General features: G+C 40.1%; 1 protein-coding gene and 1 long non-coding RNA gene across 2 annotated transcripts in view; one reads left to right on the top strand and one right to left on the bottom strand.

Moving 5' to 3' along the window:
- Positions 1–18,950, top strand: part of TRAIP (TRAF interacting protein) — a 52,965-nt gene extending 34,015 nt beyond the window's left edge. Inside the window, exons 11-15 of the mRNA XM_074283294.1 lie at positions 8,121–8,276; positions 14,396–14,444; positions 16,939–17,088; positions 17,619–17,669; positions 18,140–18,950. Of these exons, the coding sequence (XP_074139395.1) occupies positions 8,121–8,276; positions 14,396–14,444; positions 16,939–17,088; positions 17,619–17,669; positions 18,140–18,253 (520 nt within the window). The 3' untranslated portion in view covers positions 18,254–18,950. The remainder of the gene's footprint in view (positions 1–8,120; positions 8,277–14,395; positions 14,445–16,938; positions 17,089–17,618; positions 17,670–18,139) is intronic.
- LOC141551550 (uncharacterized) lies at positions 18,810–19,875 on the bottom strand. The gene is made up of 3 exons (XR_012484896.1): positions 19,738–19,875; positions 19,078–19,156; positions 18,810–18,922 (listed from the first exon to the last, which is right to left on the bottom strand). It is a non-coding gene; the product is annotated as an uncharacterized LOC141551550 (long non-coding RNA).
- Positions 19,876–21,626: the final 1,751 nt, after the last annotated feature.

The raw sequence follows: 21,626 nt of genomic DNA, 5'->3' as shown, positions 1-21,626 counted from the left end.
GAATCTTGTCACAGTCATCACTCCCAACTCCAACTTGGTAAACTCCAGTGACTCTCTTTCTGCTGTCTGAGAATAATCCTTGATATCCCTTCTGCATTAGAAAGCTACAAACTAAACCCAGTTTAGTATTCAGCAAATAATTGTGGACTTTAACTGCATATTCCTCAGTTTGTTGATAACCAGAGTTTAAATCAGGAGTCAGACATGTGCTAGCTGTGTGGTCTTGTACAAGTCATCTAACTATTTTCTCAACTGAAAATAGGAATAATAATAACACTTATTATTTAGGATTGTCATGAAGCTCAGATGATATAATATTAAGTGCTTACCATAGAGCCTGGCACATAATATGTGCTATTAAAGGCTGTTATTAGGATGATTATTTATTGCATACTTAAATATCCATAGTCTCACAAACTGTTGATTTTCTTTCCATCAACCTAAATTGTATGGTTGTATTTCCTCCATGTCTTAGTAGATATTTTTGGAAGTTTTTATAGTTAACAAATTCATTACCTGATGTTCCACCATTTGTTGAAGAGCCTCTCCACACTTAGCTAGGTTGGATCTTGGATGACAGATACATCACCCATATTTTCCACTTTGGTGGGACCTGCCATATAGGCTTATAAATCTTATAACCTCCCAACAAGAATGCATCAGATCACACCTTAGGTGGGAGGAAGCTGTCCTTGGCCAAATAAGGTATTTCAAATACAAAGCACCTATTATGGAGCTAGTATTAATATACGTGGCATAGATTTTGCTAAAAACCAAGTTATGTGATTCCTCTTGTTTCCCCTCAGTGTATCAGATTTACCAAATTGATGGACAAGATACTTTTTTTACAAAACAGTCTTGATTATTATTCTCTGCTTTCCTCTATTTTGATTTTTCCTGTTTACAGACTTGTAGCTTCAACCTTATTTTTTTCTTTAAATCTAGACGTACTTTAGGCTTTCATATTTCAGTGGCCCTCCCCATTTTCCAAATAAGTTTCCAAAAGGGGTTCTGCATTAAAAGTGGTGAAGTTTAGATAATACCTGGTTCTTGGCTGCCATCATTTGGAAAGAAGGTTCGAACATAAATATTGCATGATAATTTCATTAAGAAGGTACAAACTAAAGTGCCATGTGAAGTCTGGGGGAGAATCAGAATCATAGATGAGAGAATCATTGAAAGCTTTGAGTAGGTGGTAGCATTTAAGTTGGTCTTTTCAAGATGGTAAGAATTCTACAAGTGAAGAGGGGGAGGCAGTTTCTGGCATTGGGAATAAAAGAAGGCATGGAAGTGGGAGTGATTAGGTTGTGTTCTAGAGTGCAGTTTGGCTAGAATATAGAACATGTGAGATGGATTGGGTTTAATTGACAAAATTTGGACTTTACGTAGGTAATAGGGAGCCACTGAAGACTTTCTGAATTGAAAGGTTAAAATATGAGATTTGCAAATAGGTAATATTAGCATGGCGGGATAATTCAAAGAACAGATTAGAAAAGCTGTAGAAAATAGGAATAGAAGAAGCAGCTAAGTGACTCAGTGGATAGAGCACCAGCCCTGAAGTCAGGAGGACTTGAGTTCAAATTTGAGCTTAACTGACCTTGACACTTCTTAGCTGTGTGACCCTGGGCAAGTCACTTAAGCCCATTGCCTCAGGGGGAAAAATAGAAGTAGAAAGATCTATCAGGCACCATATCTGTTTAACCTTTTGCCATATCTTTTCCACTAATTTCACAATCTTTCATTTGGCTCCATTTCTCTTTAGAATTTTTGTGTGTGCTATTTTTTTTTTTAAGATTAAAAAAAAGGGTGCAACTAGGTGGCGCAGTGGATAGAGCACCAGCCCTGAATTCAGGAGGACCCGAGTTCAAATTTGGTCTTAGACACTTAGCACTTCCTAGTTGTGTGACCCTAGGCAAGTCACTTAACCCCAGCCTCAGGGAAAGAAAAAAAAAATTTAAAAAAAATAGCCTTCCCATTTTTTTGCCTTTGTATAAGCTTCTATTGTATATTCCCCTCCTTTCTAATTTTCTTTTTTTCTACTATATTTAAATCATGTCCTTCACTTTCCCTTTGTCATTTTAAAGTTGCATCATATTTCCTACCTTTCCTTTCCTGCTCATATTTCCATAAAAAACATTTGTGTTTCTACTCAGCAGCCTTTCCTAGTTTCCATTCTCGTTTGTGCTACATTGCCAGATGCAATTCTCTCTTTAGCCAACTGGGCCTCTCTCCTCATTTTAGCCGCCTTATATGGCAGTGTCATGCCACACATTATCCTCTCTATCAGTCTTCTTTTGAGTGTGGGGATAACACTGGTGCTCCATCAAAGTGGGATTATATGTCTCAGATTCTGATAGCTAAGTGGGTCCAGGTTGAAACCTCAGCCTAATTCTAGTCTCAAATGACCAGACAGCCTGGTTTCATATTGAATAGTGAAGTGCATCCACAGCAGAATGACTAGGACACAAAGGGGTTGGTAGACCATGACATATGAAGAGGGCATAATGTATATTGAAGGGAATGAGAATGGTTAGTCCAGAAAGGAGGAAATATAGTCGATATTATCAAGTATTTGAAGGGCTGTCATGGGTTAGAGGAATGGGGCTTGTTCTGATTGGCCACAAAGGACAAAACAAGGTCTTCTGGATGGAAGCTGAAGAAAATAAGATTTTGACTACATTTAAGAAAACGTCCTGGGGCATCTAGGTAGCATAACGAATGCAGCTCTGACTCTAGAGTCAAGAGGACCTGAGTTCAAATGTGTTCTCAGACATTAGACTCTTATTAACTATGTAATCCTGGGCAAGTCACTTAACCCTGAATACCTTGCAAAAAAAGGTGGGGAAGGGAGAAAACTTCCTAATGGTTAGAGCTATCCAAAAGTCTAATGAAAACAAAAAGAAGTTATTCTTTGTCACTGGAAGTCTGTAAGTAGAGGCTAGATGAGTGCTTAAGAGATTAGAAGGGTACTTCAAGTTTTTTTTTTTTTTTTTACTTCTTTATACTTCTGAATTTTATTGGCTTTCTAAAATTCTTCTACCCTGGATCTTCCTACAAAATCAAAGTGCTGCATTAGATTTTTCTCTAAGGTCCTTTCAGTTTTTATATTCTGTGATGCTATGAACTGTTTTTTTAAAAAAAATTATTATTATTTTTTTGACTCAAGAACATCCACCCTTATTTTTTCTCCTTGATTTTCAGTACCTGAAATGGTCTCTAATTCTCTCTCATACTTAACTAATTGTTGCCTACCATGTAGCTTTTCCAAATGATAACTGAGGAATTAAATAATTTTATTTATTAAGCACTTAATAAATATACAGCATTGTGCTAAATCCTGGGAAAAATACAAAGTTTAAATGAAATATAGTCTCTACCATCATGAAGCATGGAGACTCATGTCTTCATTAGTATTCAGTTTTCTGATTTGACAGTTGCATAAGCTACCCAGTGAGCCATGTTGGCTCCCTTTCTTTGTTTAGGAGGCTTATGATAAACCCTGACCAAAAGGTCCCTCTTAGAAATTGCCAGACTTATGAAAGTGGCAGATCATTATGAATTCATTTGCTTCTACTGGGTTATTAATAAAAGTAGCATAGTTTTTTTTGAAGTCTCTTTTTCCTGTTTGAACTGATAGCAGAGACTTTATTTTCTCTATCACAGTCAGATTCTCTAATCAAGGCCTCCCTTCTGACTGGAAAACAGCAGCCTTGAAAAATGAATATATGTCATGTCCCCCTAACATTAGACCTCCTTAAACTTACAGTGAGCCAAGTAAGCCCTGTATAGCGCATAGGACATGCTGTTCCTGACAGGGCTGTTTAACCAAATAAATTTGCCAGAGAAAGCAAGATGTTAGAAATCCATGAAGATGACTCACTTTCTCTAATGAGACAGAACAGTCTTCAAAACTGTTTTCTTGTTTTATCCTTTGCTTCCTTCTCTGTCCCTTATATTGAGCCAGTGTGAGACTATAGGCCATAATTGGGGAGAGATTTGAAGGAGAGGAAAAGACTGAGGAAAAGTGGTTTTGAATACAGAGGAACTTAAAAAAATCACAGGAGCCAGAAAAAAAGGAATTGAAGTAGACAGATGAGAATGAGAGCGTGCAGACATGAGCTACACAGAGATGGGAGGATGGGGGTGGGGTGAGGATGTGGCCACCTAACCTGACAAATAGTTTTAAATAAGCACTTGGGTTTGTTTGGTGCTGGAAGGCCGAAGCCTGGCACACTATGCCTAGAGAGCTGGACGTGGGGGAGTTAGAAAGACCCAGCTTCAAATCCTGCCTCGGGGACTTAACCAGTGATTCTGGGTGGGTCATTGAACCTTTTAGACCTTGGTCTCCCCATCTCTAAGGTGCAGTTGGGACCCAGGAAGGGTCTGGGATATGAGCACTTTGTATCTGGATTTCCAGCTTATGCCAAAGAGCAAACAATTGAATGTGTGGTCTATTGACTACATCACCAAGGTAGAGAAGATGCTGGTAGTACCATTTTGAATGACCCAAAGAAATTTAAAAATCTTCAGTGATTCCCTTATTACTTCTAGAACAAAATATAAACATCTTAGTTTGGCATTTAAAGTACTCCATGATCTGGCTCCCACCTACCTTTTCCATTTCAGTTCCTAATATTCCCATTGACATACTTAGTTCTAGTCAGATTGGATAGCTAGCCGTTCCCTATACACAGGATTCTTACTGCCTTTGTACATTCTGCCTTTCATCCCTGAAATGCCTTCAGTGGTCACTTCTTCCCCTTAGAACCTTAGCTTCCTCCAGAACAGAGCTCAGCTACCATCTCCTACTACATGAATGAAAAGCTTTATTTTCCCTTCCTCCTCTGAACCCCTAAATCCTTCATTTGTATTTTTTTGTTATATGTTTTGTGTTTACTTATCTGGCATTTGTTTTCTTTCTCTCCACTCCCTAAGTCAAATATATACACTTAGTGTATTAATAAATGTTTGCTGAATTAAAGGGGAATATTCGAGGGAGGGTGATCTGCTAGTAGAACTCTGCTTTAACAATGAGTTACCTATGTACTTTCTGAATTTTAACAAACTAAAGGATAAAAATGAGGGGTCAGATTTAAGAGAAGGTAATAGAAAATTACTTTTCAGACCTAAAATGGTGTCAGAAACAGAGACATAATATCAAAAAAGCTCAAGCTGAACCTGAAACCCCATCTCTGTTTGTAAAAATTCAGAGGTGACAATCTGTGACTAGTTGGTGTAGGAGTCTCCATCTGTTGTTGCAATGTTATGTCAACTGTGTTTCCCCTCCCACCCCCCAAAACCCAAACCCAACACCACAAAAATCGTATAGTGAGAAATCATGTTTCTATAATGCTTTAAAGTTTCTGTGGCATCTTATTCATAACGTCCATGTGTGGCAGGTAGTCTTAAATGTTATTGTCCCTGACTTTATAGAGGAGGAAACTGAACTTAAAGAAGTGATTTGCCCAAGCTTCTGGGACTGGTAAATACAAGAGCCACCATGTGGATTTTGGGGGACATGGGTTCATTCTCCTAACCAGAGCCATGCATACTTGTTAGTCTCTTCAGTAGACCTCTGCATGGTCACAGCATATAGATTCCTTTTGTTTTTGACAAAACAGACATTTTCCAACAGATACCCAAACATACACCTCCACAAAGTGCATTCCCTGCAAAAGCAGTGAACTGACCATGATTCTGTTAGAATAGAAGCATATTCACCACAGGGGCTTATTTTTTTGGTTAGTAAGTTTTATCTGTTGAGCCTGTCACTTAAGGGAGAAGGAGGATCTCACTGGATCATAGGATTAGAACTAAGAGGCACTTTAAAAACCACCTAGTTCTTCCTCTCATTTTACAGATGGGGACACTGAGGCTTGCAGGGAAAGTTATTTGTCCACGGTCCTAAGGTGGTAGGCAGGGCCAGGATTTTAAGTCTTAGGACTCTAGGTCCTCTGTCTGCCTGTCCATGCGTATATGTACACACATATTCATATATATTACTTTATTGTAATTTATCAAATATATTCTAATATATTATTTTTCATAATTGATTTGATGTTTGCCTGCTCCTTGTAACACAAGCATAGAAAAGGTAGGCAGGCATATTTGGCTAAAAATGAAGTTGCTCAATAAGTGGCTAGAAGAAAAGAAAATTCTTTTCAAGTTAAAATGGGTCAGATTTCACTATTTCCAAGCTGTGTATACCATGTGTTCCCCCATTCTCCTTCCATCTTAAAATCTCTTAGGCTGCCACCTCTACTTCTCTCGCTCCAATGATTAAACCTATGAATTCCCAGATCTGTCTTCATGATGCTTCACACATCTCATCAAACACGGTTCTCTGCTTTAGTGTCTGTGTATCGGAAGCTTCAAAAAAAGGAAATGTGGAATACTGTGAAGGACCCTCAGGGAGAGGGATAGAAGCTGGCCATTTCAAAGTAGGTTTCCCTAGGCAGCCATATCTTGGAAATGTTGCCACTTATCCTGTTGTCTACAGGACCTACCTGTACTGTTGCATCAAGTGCCAGGAACTCTTTGTGTGGATAGTGGTGCCCCAAGAATGATTTAGAAAACGGGAGGACCTCAGAAGAGAAATGTTGGTATTTGAGATAGGCTTTTAGTTTTATATGTGGCTTTTCTGTTGCTTCCTCTTAGCCCCATGGGCTATAATTCAGGAAGAAATGAGGATAGACCTTGAAATCACCCTTTCAGATATTTCAGCACTTTGAAATATGTGATACTTCAATGGGTTTATGATCTCATTGATGTGAGCACTCTTTGCACTGACAGAGATCATAACCCACCCAAACCTTCTGATCCTGTGTGTTGCTTGACCTTGTCTTTCTAGATATCCTCCATAGAAGATTTATTCAGCATGCCAGAGGCCTTCCTCTGGTTCTTTTAATATCTTGGGGCTTTTCAAGCAGCGCTTAGGAATCTGATATCCAAGTTGTCCATTTGTTATCCTTTGCTATTTTCCCAGCTTGTGGGCCCTTCTGGTCATGCAGCCCTTTGATGATATCTTTTTCACCACTTGCCATGCTCAAATTATCAATGACTAACTTACACCTGCTATGTGTTTTTCCATTGCCCTTATTCTTCTGACATCATGATCTATGATTTATAGCTATTCAAGAAGAATACAAGTAGAATACTATTGAAAAGTTGAGCTTTTGAGGTAGGGAGCAGCTAAGAATTATTGAAAGCATTGCACATTTGCCACGTCCAGTCTAGCCCATTTCTCTTGCAATTCAGCTCTGGGCCTAGCTTACTGTCTATTTATAACAAACTATTCAATATGTATGTATTAATGGAAGAGTAGCATGGTGAATTAATTTGTCTGTAGGTCAAAATCTGAGAAATATACATTTATCATCCATTTAGTTTTTGCTGTTTGGATTGTTAACTAATTTCTCAAGTTCATTCTAGTATTCTAGTGATTGATGATATCCCTTTCAGGTGCATATTGATATATATATATATATATATATATAGATATATCTATATCTATCTATCTATCTATATATATATATATATATATAGATATATATATAGATAGATAGATAGATATAGATAGATAGATAGATAGATAGATAGATAGATAGATATAGATATAGATATATAGATATATATAGATATGTATATATATATAATTTTTTAAAAATTTAATATTTTTATTTTCCCCAGTTACATGTAGTTTTTTATTTTACATTTGTTTTTAAAACTTTTGAGTTCCAGATTCTCTCCCTTCCTTCCTCTCCACCTCCATCCCAATTAAGAAAGCATATGTGAACTCATGCAAAACATTTCCATAAAAGTCAAATCATGAAAGAAAACATAGATCTTTCCCCCCACCCTCAAAGAAAAATAAAGTTTAAAAAAAAAAAAAAGAATGTTTCAATCTGTATTCAGAAACAATTAAGTTCTTTCTCTGGCTATAGATAGTATTTTTCATTATAAATCCTTCAGAGTACTCATGGATCATTTTATGTCAGGTATTTAAAAAAATAAAAATACAACAAAACCAGCATACAATGAGTTGAAGTGATCAGATATTTCCTTTTTCTCACAAATGTTATATGCCTTTTGTAGTGAATGATTCTTCTTTCTCTTCCCAGCCCAGCACCTGTGGAAATGCTGAACCTTAAGTTGCGCCAACCAGCCCATGGTGAGGACATTGATCTGAATGCCTCTTTTGATGTGGACACACCTCCAGCCCAACCCCACAGCTCCAAGCTTGTCCCAGCTAAGAAGCTCTGCCTGGAACAGTCAAGGTGAATGGTCTTTGCCCTGGCCCGTGATCCCAGCCAGCCCTTTGCACCTGGGGAAGCCCACTAAAGATCTGCTTGGTCTGTAAAGAATTTAATGTTGGTGACAGGGGAAGTGGGTAAGCCATTACTACTTGTAGTCATTTTCCTTTGTCATCAGCTCCAAAATCTCCTTTTTACAGAAATAAGGGGAAGGATATAAAAAGAAACAGAGAGAGCTAAGTTTAGGAGATTAATTCCTCTGGACAACACTCTAAAGTTAGGGAGGATGATGTACTGACTGTGGCTTAACCCCAAGGGAGATATGGATTATATCCCCTTCTACCCCTTGATAACTCATTTGTAAGGCTTACCACACCTACTTTATCTCTTCACAGTACCCCACTCAGCTCTCCCTCTGCTGGGCAAAGCTCCCAACTATAATCTTCTAAGCCAGATGTTGGTTCCTCATAATAGATACTGAAGCACCCTTCTGGGAGCAGAGTCTGCCCTGCCAGGCAATGACCAGTATATTAAAGCTCTATATTTTCCATTTTCATTTTGGCTGGAGGGATCGAGCAGAATCTGCTTCCCATCTTGTTAAGGGAAGGGAGAAAAAACACTACAGATACTCTCATTTGATCTGCACAACAACTCTGTGAGGCAGTTACCTTTGAGGAAATTGAGGCAGACAGAGGTGAAGTGACTTGTCCAGAATCACAGAGCAAAGACATACCTGAGGTTATATTTGAACTCTTGATATTCCGTAGTTCAATTTCACTATCTTTCCAAACTCATTTCTCTTCCAAAGTTCCAGATAGTTCCAAAAAATAGTTCCAAACTTTTTTTAAAAATAAGTTCTTATTGATATTTTCTTTTTCTTCTATCACCATAGTATCTCATGTATATAGCTTCCCCATCCCAGAGAATCATCCCATATCACAAATAGTAATTTTTTTAGGAAGGGGAATAAAAAGTCAGCACAATTGTTCAATATGTTGAAAGAGTCCAAAGCCATATGCAGTGTTTCTTAGTTGTCTTTATTTGAGGCTCATTTAGTAATTTACCTTTGTCTTTTTGGGGTGCAATTGTTCTTTACATTGTTTTAGTTACTGTATGTTTTGTTAGCTCTATTTACTTCACTCTGCATCAATACGTATAAATCTTTCCTTGCTTCTCTGGACTTAATACATATCATTTCTTAGAGTATTTCATTACATCACTACCACAATTTATTTATCCATTCCCCAATTGACAGGCATTTTCTTTGTTTTGCAACTCTTAGCTATTATAAGAGTGCTGCTTATAAATATTTTGGAGTATATGGGGACTTTTTTCTTACTGATGGCTTCCTTGGGGTATAAGTTCAGCTTTGGCCACTTCATTTGCATAGTTCCAAATTGCTTTCCAAAAATGGGTGTACTATCCAACACTTCCCCGACAACATATATGTGCACCTATCCTTCCACAACCCCTCCAACGTTGACTGCTGCCATTTTTTGTCACTTTTGCCAATTTGCAGGGTACCAGGTGAAATCTTGTTGCCAAATTTCCCTGTTATTATTAAGGTCACCATCATCTTTCCAGTCACTCAGGTTCATAATCTTAGTTTCAATCATCAGATATTCATTCTCTGTCACACCACATATCTAATGGATTGTCAAATCTTGTTTCTGTTTTTAAAACCTTTTCTGTATCTATTTCTTCTGTCTGCTCCCACAGCTAAGAGTGCCTTACTTCCTTTTACCTGAACTTTTGCAATATATCCTCTTTGATCTACCTTCATTCAAGTCTCTCCCCTCTCCAAATCATCTTGCACACAGCTCCCAGAGGGATTTTTCTAAAGCATAGATTCAGTCGTGTCACTTCCCTTCTCAATAAACTTTGTGATCAAATATTATTTCATTTTTATCCCTTTAAAACTTTTTAATGCAAGTTGTATAACATGCATGATTATTACTACAGTAGTACATGTAAATAATTTGTTAAATAGGTAAATATGTGTATATTGGAGATGTATGCTCTGAATGTATTTGCTCTGGAAGTTTCTAGCATCCTACTTTCTTATTCTGCTGGCTTCTTTAGGACCCGAAGCTATCTTCCTTGTGCCTGCATTTCTCTATTTGCGTTTGTATTTGCCTTTCTAAAGAAAGGATATAGACTTTTCATATGACAGTTCAAATATTCTGACGATTGAAAACCACCAAAGGTCTAAATGTTGGGAGTTGCTGTTGCCATGAACTCAGGGATAACTGGGAAAATGTTAGGGATATCTGTGGAAGGCATCTTGGGTATATACAAATCAGAACTGCTGGAATAACTCAGGTTTTTCCAGTACTTTTCTTGTGTAGTCTCTTAGCTACAAAGGTGCAAAGAAAAAAAGCAAATCTCTTCAGAGACGAAATATGATGAGAGAATGTGGGAGAAATTAACACTAAGAGAAGCAAAAAGTGGGATGTTATAGGATTGTGTGTGTGTGTGTGTGTCTGTGTGTGTGTCTGTGAGTGTGTGTCTGTGTGTAGCAATACAGAGCAGCTGCTATTCCATACTAGTAGAGAAGGTCCCAATCTTAAGGGGAGTTCCCTGCACCATTAAAATCAGAGGCCTAGACAAAAGAACATACGAGGTGCACACACAATCTTCATCAAGTGTTCAGCCCTTTAACAAAGAGGCTGTGGACTGTCTAGACATGCAGGACCAGAGAGTAGGGAAACAGGGTTTAGCTATAAACTGAGATCTTATGGAAGTCACAGCATGTTTTAAAGGCATTTTTGGGATTCTCCTGTTCTCTTTCATCTTTCTTTCTTCATATTTTTACATTTACTCACAGAACAGATTAGTTTCATATCAAAAACTAATAAAATAATATTGAGCAACACTGAAGTAAGTTTTCAAGACAAAATCTCAAGATGAGAACAGCAAGGATACAGTCTAAACCAGTCATTAGAATAGTGAGTGATGATGCAGACAAACAGGTGGTTAGAGCTTGTGACAGAACAGATCTGGTGAGAGGGAAACTGACTCAGGCCTTACTTCAAGGTCCCCATAGTCCAAAATAACTTAGCTCCAAAACTCTGACTTTTAGCTAGGTAGTCAAGGGCAGAAAGTGCCCTTGTTTGGGCTAAATATTGTACTCTTGAAGTCAAAACAGTCAATAGTCAATAAACATTAAACATACTATGTACCAAGCACTGGGGATACAAATGCAGGGAAAAAAAGATAATTCCTGCCCTCAAGTTGCTTATAATCTAATAAGAGAAGACATCCCACAAAAGAAAATTAAAAAGGGGGTGGGAAGAATTTGGTGGAGGTTGTACAGCCAGCTGAGAAGTGAGGAAAGAAGCTCTCTGGAGGGCCGGTCTTCAATTGCTATTGCAGTCAAGATGAATGGAAAGCCTTAATAGTCAAACATCCCAGAGAAGTGAAGCTTGATATCAAGAAAAGATCGCTGATAGCTACCTGGTAAGAGATCAGAATCTTCAGAATGATAATGATATCTGGCATTTGTTTAGCCTCAGTAAGTTTTGCAATGCACTTTACATGTATTATCACATTTGATTCTCACAACTTTATGAAGTAAGTGCTATAAGTATCCATATTTTACAGATGAGGAAGCTGAGGCTGAGAAAGTTCTAGTGATTTGCACTAGCACATCACCACAAAGTGCTTGAAGCAGGATTCCAACTTAAGTCCTTTGACTGCTAAGCCCAGCACTCTGTCTATTCCATTGATGTACCTCAGAAAGGCTAATTGACTGAAGAGTGTTCCTTAAGTCAGAAAGAAAGTACTGATTAGAAAAAGATGGAGAGTTTTATCAAAAAGAAAACCTTCAAAAACAAACTGGGGTAAAAGCTAAAGAGAAAACAGCTTTGAAATTCAGAGAAGATACTTGGGGGGTTGCAAGAAAAGTAGTTCAGAGCTAAGTACCCTGATGAGATCCCTGACATGTTGTTGTACTATTAATTGCCTATTCTAGACCTAAAAACAGATGCTAACTGTTTGGGGGATACTTGGAGGGAATGAATCCAAACTGTGCAGTGCTCACTCAACAAACATTTGCTGCCTAATTAGCAATGCAAGGTAGAGATTGCACTAGGTGACCTCTAAGACTCTTTCCAAACCTATGAATGATTCATAAGGTACTATTGAAGTTAAGATACTGGATTAGACATAGTTCTTTCATTTACGTAGCTGGTAAGCATTGAGATATAACATCCTTCCTTGTATTTAAATTATATGTTTAAGAACTGGAAGTTGAGGGGAAAGAGATTGCTTCTATCTAGAAGGTCAGAGAAACTTCATGATAGCAATGGCAGTTGAGTTGGATCTTGGACGGATGGCAATAGGTATTTGCAGGAAAGTATTAGCAAAGGCAATGGGGCAGGAAAGAATAGATCCTTTTGATGAATGGAGAAGTAGACTTTTGGCTTCAGAAAGAATGAGAAAGTGAGATGAGGTTGGGAAGGTAAATTGCAGTGGGTCTTAGGTTCTGGATTGAAGGAATTTAGACTTTCATAGGTAATCAGGAATCACTGAACATTTTTTAACAAGGAGTGACATAATCAAAACAATGTTTAGGAAAATTAATCTGCAGTATGGAGGGTAGATTGGAGGTCGGAAATGGCTTTGGGTCAGGAAGTGAAGTAGGTGTCTGTTATAAAGCGAGAGGATCCAAAGAACAGATAAACTTGAGGGCTAACAAGGAAGTGAATTCATCTGTGGATAGCAGCTGCAGTGAAGCAGTTAAGCAGAATAGATTCTTAGTCTAGTAAAATTAGCATCATCTAGGATCTGAGGGAATCTTGTGCTGCTTGAAGAAATCTGGCCAGAGTAGAAAAAGGTCAATTCGGAGATTTAAGCAATTCCCCAAATTGCCAAACACTTGCTTAGGGTATTAAATGGAGAAGTGAAATGAAGGATCAAGATTTAGAGGTAGGTGATAATTCGTTCCTATTTTAGGCTTTTGATGTCTGTCATCAATAGTGATAGAAAGGGATGGAGAGGGGAGCAGTAAACGGATTCCATGTCTTAACTTCTTAAGACAGCCATAGAAAAACTTGAGGTAGGTACCATTTAGGTCTTAAGAGAGTTAGTGATCTCAGTTCACAAATGTTTGAATACTGTTATATACAGCAGAAACAAAGCTAAGCAATCAGGGTCTTTACCCTCGAGAAATTAATAATCTAATGTGCTAGGTTGTGCACAAATGAAATTTGATACAAGATTAGGTAATCTTGTAATCAAGCTAATAGAGACCTGACAAAGGGTTTTAGGAATATTTGAGAAAAGAAGTCAGTTTTAGTTGTTGTTCAAAGAAATATTGAGACAGGCTTATCCTAATTGAGCCTCAAAGGAGACATTTCAACATCACTAATGTGGAAGGTGCGTGTTCCAGGCATAGGGGAAAGGAGCTGATAAAGTGATATTATTACATAGTATTAGACTACATATAATCTAATAGATGGGTCCTATAAATGTCCTTGTGAGACAACTGGCCCAAAGTGTCACAGTCTGGATATCTGAAGGGAACAGAAGAACAAGTAGAGACACAGTGTTCTGCTCTATAAAATGAGAGGGGAAGATCTCAAACTGATCTCAGGTCCCTTCTGGCTAGAACTTCTATGACCTTTATAAATAGCAAACACCACCACAGATAAGGTCTCCATATTGAGAACAATTGTTTGAATTTGAATGGACTCAGAGAAAGCCTTTTATTTGCTATCTTTAAAAAACTGTGGCTTTCCCTCTCCCTTCCCATCCCCTCCCAACTTTTTTTTTTTTTTTTTTTTTTTGCTAGCAGCATACAGAGACCAGCTGGATCCTTTGTGGATGTCAAGAGGAGCAATGAATGAAGCTATGACCCAGAACTATGGCAAACCTGTAAAGAGAGTGCCCCCTGGTGGAGGATTCTGGGCATAACTGCTATGTTGAAAAGCTTACAGGACTGCTCCCAAAAGGTGTTATCACAAAGGGATGCAGGAGGCAGCCTCTCCCCGTCTTGTCAGAATGATTTGGGGAGGAGACTGCTTGGTGGAGACCCGGCTTTCTGGGTCTAGAAGGATAGCTCCATCCTCTGGCAGGCAGCTCTCAAGTCAGTCTCTCTCCCTTTCCCCTTCTTACCTAACTCTTTTTGGATTCTCTTGCAGCTCTCTGACTCCTAGTTTCTCCAGAAAAAACAGCAGAGACCCCATGAAGGTAAGACATCTCTCCACTTGCTCTTCCGTAGAACTCAACTGGCCAGCTTTGGACTCTTCACATCAATGCTTCTCTCAGCTCTAAAGCTAGAGTGTCTGGGTTCTGTGGGTTAGGTCGCTGTTCCATGTGAGAGCAAGGTGTCACCGTCTGGGAAATGCCGGGAACTGCCATAGTGAGGAAAGAAATACTGCTCTTGTACCACTGGGCTTTTTCCAGTAGGAAGCATACAGAAGGAACCAGGTTATTTCTACACAGCATGGGTAAAGCCAAACATAATGGACCAACCATTCAGCCAACCAGAAAATTTTTAGTTAAGTGCTTACTATGCACCTGGCACTTTTGTTTAACTGAGCCTAGAGTTTCCATCTCTTCCAGGTTGGGAGATGTAAAGATATATAGGACATGACTGGCATAGAAAAATCATCTGCAAAATTTTATTTTCAAAAATGTGTCCCTACTCTCATGATCCCAAGAACTTGTTTTCCTCATTTTCCTAGAATGGAGACATTATTAAATAGTGGGGTGATTTTTTTTCCCTTTTTTTTTTTTTAACTTATTTTTAAAATATGTACATGAATAATTTTCACCATTCACTCTTACAAAATCTTGTGCTGTAAATTTTTTCCCTCCTCCCCACCCCTCTCCTAGAAAGCAAGTAACCCCATATGTGTTAAATGTGTAATTCTTCTGTACATATTTCCACAAATATGCTGCACACACAAAAAAAATCTGATTAAAAAGGAAAAAAATAAGAAAACAATGCAAGCAAACAACAACAAAAAAAGTGAAAATACTCTGTTGTGATCCACACTTAGTTCCCATAGTTCTCTCTCTGAATATAGATGTCTCTCTCCATCACAAGGCCATTGGAACTGGCTTGAACCATCTCATTGTTGAAGAGAGTCACATCCATCAGAATTAATCCTCATTATATAGTGTTTTAACATACACAAAGTACAATAATCCTATGGAGGAGCCACTGTGAGGATTTTATAAATGAGGAAGCCAGCCACATTTCCCAAAGGATGATGCCTAGGATCACACAATTTGTATATATTGGTGAAGGAAGTGGGGCCATTTTAGGCCAAATAATAGGATCCAATAATATCTGTATATGAAGAGTTAAAGTAAGTCCTTTTCCAGCAGCCTACCACACTCTGTTCTTTCCTGGTGTTAAGAGACATTTCTGGGCAAGTTCAAAAGGACACATCTGACAGCCTGCCAGTGCTGGTCATGATTCTTACTACCACAGCATGGTGTAACAGAACACTTGGCTGGCACCAAAAGTCTAAAATTAAAGGTGTGGATTAAGGTTTGCTTCAAGCTCTAACATTCTCTGTTCTCAAGGACCCCTTAGATCCACATGCATATTTCCATCCCCCAATAGCTGTTAAAAGCTTTGCTGCTTTCTTGCTCCTTGCCTTTTTAGCCCTAAAAAATGGGCTACCAGCCTAAATCAGTGTAGGATACTGATGGTCTACTTCTGGGATTCTCTTTATTCATAGGCCGGTGTGGTAGAAAGAACTTTGGGAAGAAACCTGTGTTCCAGTGCAAATTTTCCTAAAAACCAGTTGGGTGACTTTGGACAAGTCATCAACCTCCCACTGGGCTTTACTTTTGTTTTTGTTTTTTCTCTTATCTTTTTTTTTCTTTATTAAAGCTTTTTGTTTTTCAAAACCTATTCATAGATAATTCTTCAACACTAATCCTTCCAAAACCTTGTGTTCCAGTTTCCCCCCCCTTTCCCCTATCCCCTCCCCTAAATGGTAATATATGTTAAAATCTGGTAGAAATATATGTTAAATTCAATATATACATACATATTTATACAATTATCTTGCTACACAAGAAAAATCAAATCAAACCAGAAAAAAAAATGAGAAAGAAAATAAAATGCAAGCAAACAACAAAAAGAGTGAAAATGCTATGTTGTGGTCCACACTCAGTTCCCACAATCCTCTCTCTGGGTGGAGATGGCTCTCTTCACAAGATCATTGAAACGAGCCTAAATTATCTCATTGTTGAAGAGAGCCATGTCCATCAGAATCGATCATTGGATAGTCTTAGTTGTTGCCGTGTATAATGATCTCCTGGTCCTGCTCATTTTACTCAGCATCAGTTCATGTAAGTCCCTCCAGGCCATTCTACTGATCATTTCTTATAGAACAATAATATTTCATTACATTCATATACCATAATTTATTCAGCCATTCTCCAATTGATGGGCATCCACTCAGTTTCCAGTTTCTGGCCACTACACAAAGGGCTACCACAAACATTTTCACACATATGGGTCCCTTTCCCTCCTTTAAGATCTCTTTGGGATATATGGGCTTCAGGTTTAAACAAGATGGTTGTACTACCAATGCCTCAGGGCTGTTCCTGCTCTAGTTTTCTAGGTCCATAAGATTCTTCCTCCCAAATGCCCTGGTATTCTGGGGATGTGCATAGATGTGTCTTAGGTGTTCATGATGACCTGGATTTTCCCCTTCAGGTGAGTGCTCTTTCTCTTGGGGATCAGCAATGGACTGGAGACCAAGATGATGAGCTCGTGGGAAACTTTCCCTCATTCATTCGGAATGCTGTCCTGGGCAAGAAGAGACCTCTGGGCAGCCTCAGGGACCCGGGCAGGAATAGTGGAACTGTAAGTACCCTGACCTTACTATTGTAGTGAGTCTCTGGGCCTTGAACCTCCTTCTACCCACCTCCTTTAGCCCTGTGGGCTTCCCTGGAGAGTCAGCCTGCTGTGTCAAGAACAGATGCCAGGGCCAGGCTGGCTGATTGACTCTGGGGCTGGCAGCTCTGCAGCTGGGTTTCTTCACCCACAGAACCTGTCTTTCCTGCTGTGAATGAGTGAAATGCTAGACTTGAAAATAGGAAAGACCTGTATTTAATCCTACTTCCATCATACTTGTGTCTGTAAGCCTCAGTTTCCATATCTCTAAAAGGAGATAATAATAGATCCTATTTCCCAGGGTTGTTTTGAGGATCAAATGAAATATGTATCAAGGTGTTTTGCAAATTTTAAAAGTGTTATGTAAATGTTCACTGTGATGATAATAAGGCATCAGACAGGGATCATATCTTTTATCAAAGCTTTTTATTTCTCTCAGGACTTATCACAGCATTCTGCATATGACAGGCACTTCATATATGTTTATTGTATTGTCATAGGTAAGAACAGGTTTTGATGGCCTCGGAGGACGAAGCAAGTATATTCAACCTGTATCCTTTCTTCTCTGACCTGAGTTTGCTGTAGGGAACAGGGCAGCCGAGGTGTCTTGGGGAAAGTTGTAGGGACCATCTGATGGCCTCCCAGTCACTGATCTCAGCCAGAGCCCCAGGGCCCCAGAGGATGCCCCCAGGCCTGAGAGGCAGTCATGAGCTGGACCATGTCCTGGCTTCTTTAGGGCTGGGCCTTGGGGCTTTGTAAGAGTTGTGCCTGTTGCCTTTAGTTTTTACAGCAATCATTTCCTCTTTAAGTGTCCTCCCTTATTTATTTAACGGGGTTGTAACCAGGAATCTCGATTTTGTGGTTGTGCTCTGCTGAGAGGAAGGAGGAGTGCCATCAGTCCTTCTCTGGCTCAGCAGCATTGTTCTGGTGTGGGGGTGGATGTAGGGTGTGTCCTCTGTTGTCACCCCATCCCTGCGGTCTCCAGACACCAGGACTTTCTCCTTGACGACAGCTTCTCCAGACTGACCCCTCTATCATCCGTCCACTTCCTGTAAAGCCAAAGCCTAGGCACAAGGCCGTGTCAAGAAAAGCAGTTCCCTCTGCCCAGACAAGGTTGGATACTTTCCTGAGATAACCCGAAGATTGCATCAGGACCAGAGTGCACAAGAAAAGACTACTGGGTATTCTTCTTTCTCTCCAGACTTCTGAGAGACGGACTGCCTGTTGGCTTGGGATATGGGAGCAGCTTCTGCAAGCCCCTAACCCACAGGGGGGAAACCCCCCAACACAATTCAGTCTCTGCCCTTCCTGAGAGCCACTGTGGGGCATCTTGTGCTGCTCATGGTCCCTGGGGATAACTCCTGCCTGTGGCAGCATGTGCAGCCAGTCTGGCCAGACCTCTGATGCCTCTTTGGGCCTTCGAACTTCAGCCTTCCCTTTAGCATCCCCGGTAGCTTAGATTGGGGGAGGGGGGCGCTCTCCAGGGCTCAGGGCTTTGATTCTCTTCCCTCACACTCCCACCCCCTGCACCCAAATATTCCCTGATTATAGTGCAGCTTTTCCTCCTTGGAACCAGAAGGGAGCCCAGAACTCTGAGCCCTACCCTGCTCTTTGTACAGCCCTATGGGGCCTTCATGTCCCTCTGCCCAGCCCCGAGCTCCTGATAGGCTCTGCCCTCATGACTCCTCATGTCCTCAGCCTGGAGAGCCAAGCAAGGACTGCCTGCTTTCCTGAAGGTGGTGGGCTGCTGTGGAGCTGGGCTGCAGTAGAGCATCCTGGGCAGACCAGTGGTCTTATGAGGATCCTGTAAAATAAAGTTTCACCAATGTGTAGGTGTGACCAGCTCTTTTGTTGCCTGAAGATAAAGGTATCTAGGCTCCAGACCAGGGAACATAAATTAGGTGAAGGAGGAGACCCCAGGAAAAGAGGGTATTCTACTATGGTTTGGGGGTCACTCACCTTTAGTTTCTTTGGTCTCTCTTGTGTCACCCATTAGGATCTAAGAGGTGGGGATGGAGTGAAAAAAGAGGCTTCCTTCCTGGAGGGAGAGACAGCTTTGAGAGGAGAACATTCAAGTCTGAATGAAGATAAAGCCATGGGCCTCTGGACCTGCCCACTAACCCAGAGGGTGGTTTTAGTTTCACTCTAAACACTAAGAAACTCCTTAGCTTGTTCCATCAGCCTGGGGCCCAGAACTAGGAGGATAGGATAAAGGGGAGCATGGTACTGTTGAGGGATGAGACACTCAAACAGCGTTTGGGGGTCCCCAAGCCTGTGTGGCAGGTTTTGCCAAAGAAAGTTTGCAGTCCCAGTCTCTAAGTTAAGGTTGGCAAAAAAAAAAAAAAAAAAAAAATGTGACACAGAGGTTCTCAACTGGATAAGATCCTGATTAGGAAAGTAGTAGGGAATTGAGAGTTTGATTTTATTTAGTCCTTTGTAGCCCAGGGTTAGGGAATGATCTCCAGATGAGATAAAGGTGGAGGATGGTGGTCTAGAGAGTAATCCTCCAGGTGAATTAAGGGTGGGGAGTGGGAGACCAGAACCAAGGTTTTCTGACCCAGGCCCCCCACAAAGATCTGGGGAGTAGAGAGTCCTATTGCATCAGTATTCCGGGCATACCTGGGGTCTAGTGAAGCTCATAAAGCATTCAGAAGTAGGAAGGGACATTCCCATTCTCCAGGTCATCACTGTTCTGGCCCCAATGGTCCCTGCCCAGGGGCCTGCCATAGTGGAGCCAAGTTCATATCCTGGCTTGACTTTTCCCCCAAGACTCCATGTTTTTCATCTGTAAAACAAGCAAGGAAGGGTTGAACTGTTGCAAGAACATTATTTGCAGTTACTAGCCTTAGATTCAAATTCTAGTTATGCTATGTCCTGTCTGAGCAACTCTCTTGGGCTTTCTTCTCTCTAAAATGGCCTGAATGATCTAGTTCCTTTCAACTCCAAATCTGTGACCCAGCACTCCATCCAAAGCCTGGGTGGCTGGTGCTTCCCAACACCACTGTCCCTGTGCTCAGTAGCCTAGAGTAGGCTGCATCTCATTCCCCCTCCCTCATCCCCACGCCGGAGCCGCTGTTCCCACAACCAGTTGGGGAAAGGTAACTCACCGGAGTGGTAAATGGCTTTCTCTGGGTTCTCTGAGTTTGGAGACCTCTGTGGAGAGCGTTTCCCCAAACCCCTCTGCATCCCTCCCCTGAAACAGCCCATCTCTGGGCCTCCAGTGAGTTTGCTGAATGTCCCTCATCTCCAAACCACTTTATTTTCTGCAAGCAAACTCCTCCACTTCTGCCTTTCACACAATCTCCCCTGACTAGTACCTCCTTTATTTGTGGCCATTTTAAAATACCTCCGATTCTAAGAAAGGATGCCCTCAACCCTGCTATCCCCTCTAGCTATGTCCTTATCTTCTCTGATCCAAATAAAAATGATTGCTATTTATACTTGTTCTAAGCCATCTATCTGTGAACAATGAGCCTTACAGGCTTGGACTAGGCCTATTGGCCATCCAAAGAAAGGCCAAATGATTTAAGTTTAAAGGCATAGTTAAGTGACTAAAAACAATGGGTCTTTTTTTTTTCCCCAGCCTGTTTTTCAGAGCTGTATTTCAAGAAATCAAAATGAAAACTGCACAGGACAAAAGTAAATTAGATTTTTGGGAAAAGGAGATAAGAAGATGATTATGATAGCATTTCCCACCTTGCTTGAATTGGCAGGTTAGATCCCCAGAGAGCAGCTACTACTATGCTCTGGTGACTTGAAGACATGGTTAATACAAAACCTAAGGACCTGATTCACTCCTTCACACAAATATATGGAACATTCATGGGAAGGGAAGCGTTTAAACCAGGGCTGCTTAAGTTTTTTCCACTCATGGTCCCTTTTCAGTGGAGAAATTTTTATGCAATTCTGGGTATATAGGTATATAAAATAAATATATAGATCAAACATTTACTGATGATCATAATTTTATGACCCTTATGTTATATAACTCCATTTGGGAGTTGCCAATCCATAGTTTTAAGAAGCTTTGAATTAAACAGTAGTATGACAAAAATATGTGTCTCAAGGTTTGACTCATATCACCTGCTCTGGAGTCCTGTTCATGGATCTCATGCAGAACCCTGGTTATTTTTCATCCGTAGTTCTTGAAGAGATGTCACCATTGCTAATTCTGTTACACATACACCCGCATACGCACCCACACTTTCTCTTCCCCAACCCCTGTCTATATGAAGGGATCATATTGATGCTCCCCCCTAAATTCTTTAGTCTCCTTAAATCTGACCCACTCAATGACTCTACCTCAGCTACCCAGTAATAATTACACTCAGATCTCACCTTTACCAACAAGCGTTCACTTCTCCGAATGGGGGTTAAATCATACTTTTTAAACCTTACTTTTGTGTGTGTTTTCTTTCACAATGTAGCTAAAATGGCAATATGTTTGCATAACTGCACATGCATGATATCAAATTGTCTTCTTGAGGAAGAGAATTTGGAATGCAAAA

Source organism: Sminthopsis crassicaudata, chromosome 1 (assembly GCF_048593235.1).
Source record: "Sminthopsis crassicaudata isolate SCR6 chromosome 1, ASM4859323v1, whole genome shotgun sequence".
Classification (NCBI taxonomy): Eukaryota; Metazoa; Chordata; class Mammalia; order Dasyuromorphia; family Dasyuridae; genus Sminthopsis; species Sminthopsis crassicaudata.
The sequence above is the reverse complement of the archived record's forward strand: the minus strand, read 5'-3'. Positions and strand labels throughout refer to the sequence as shown.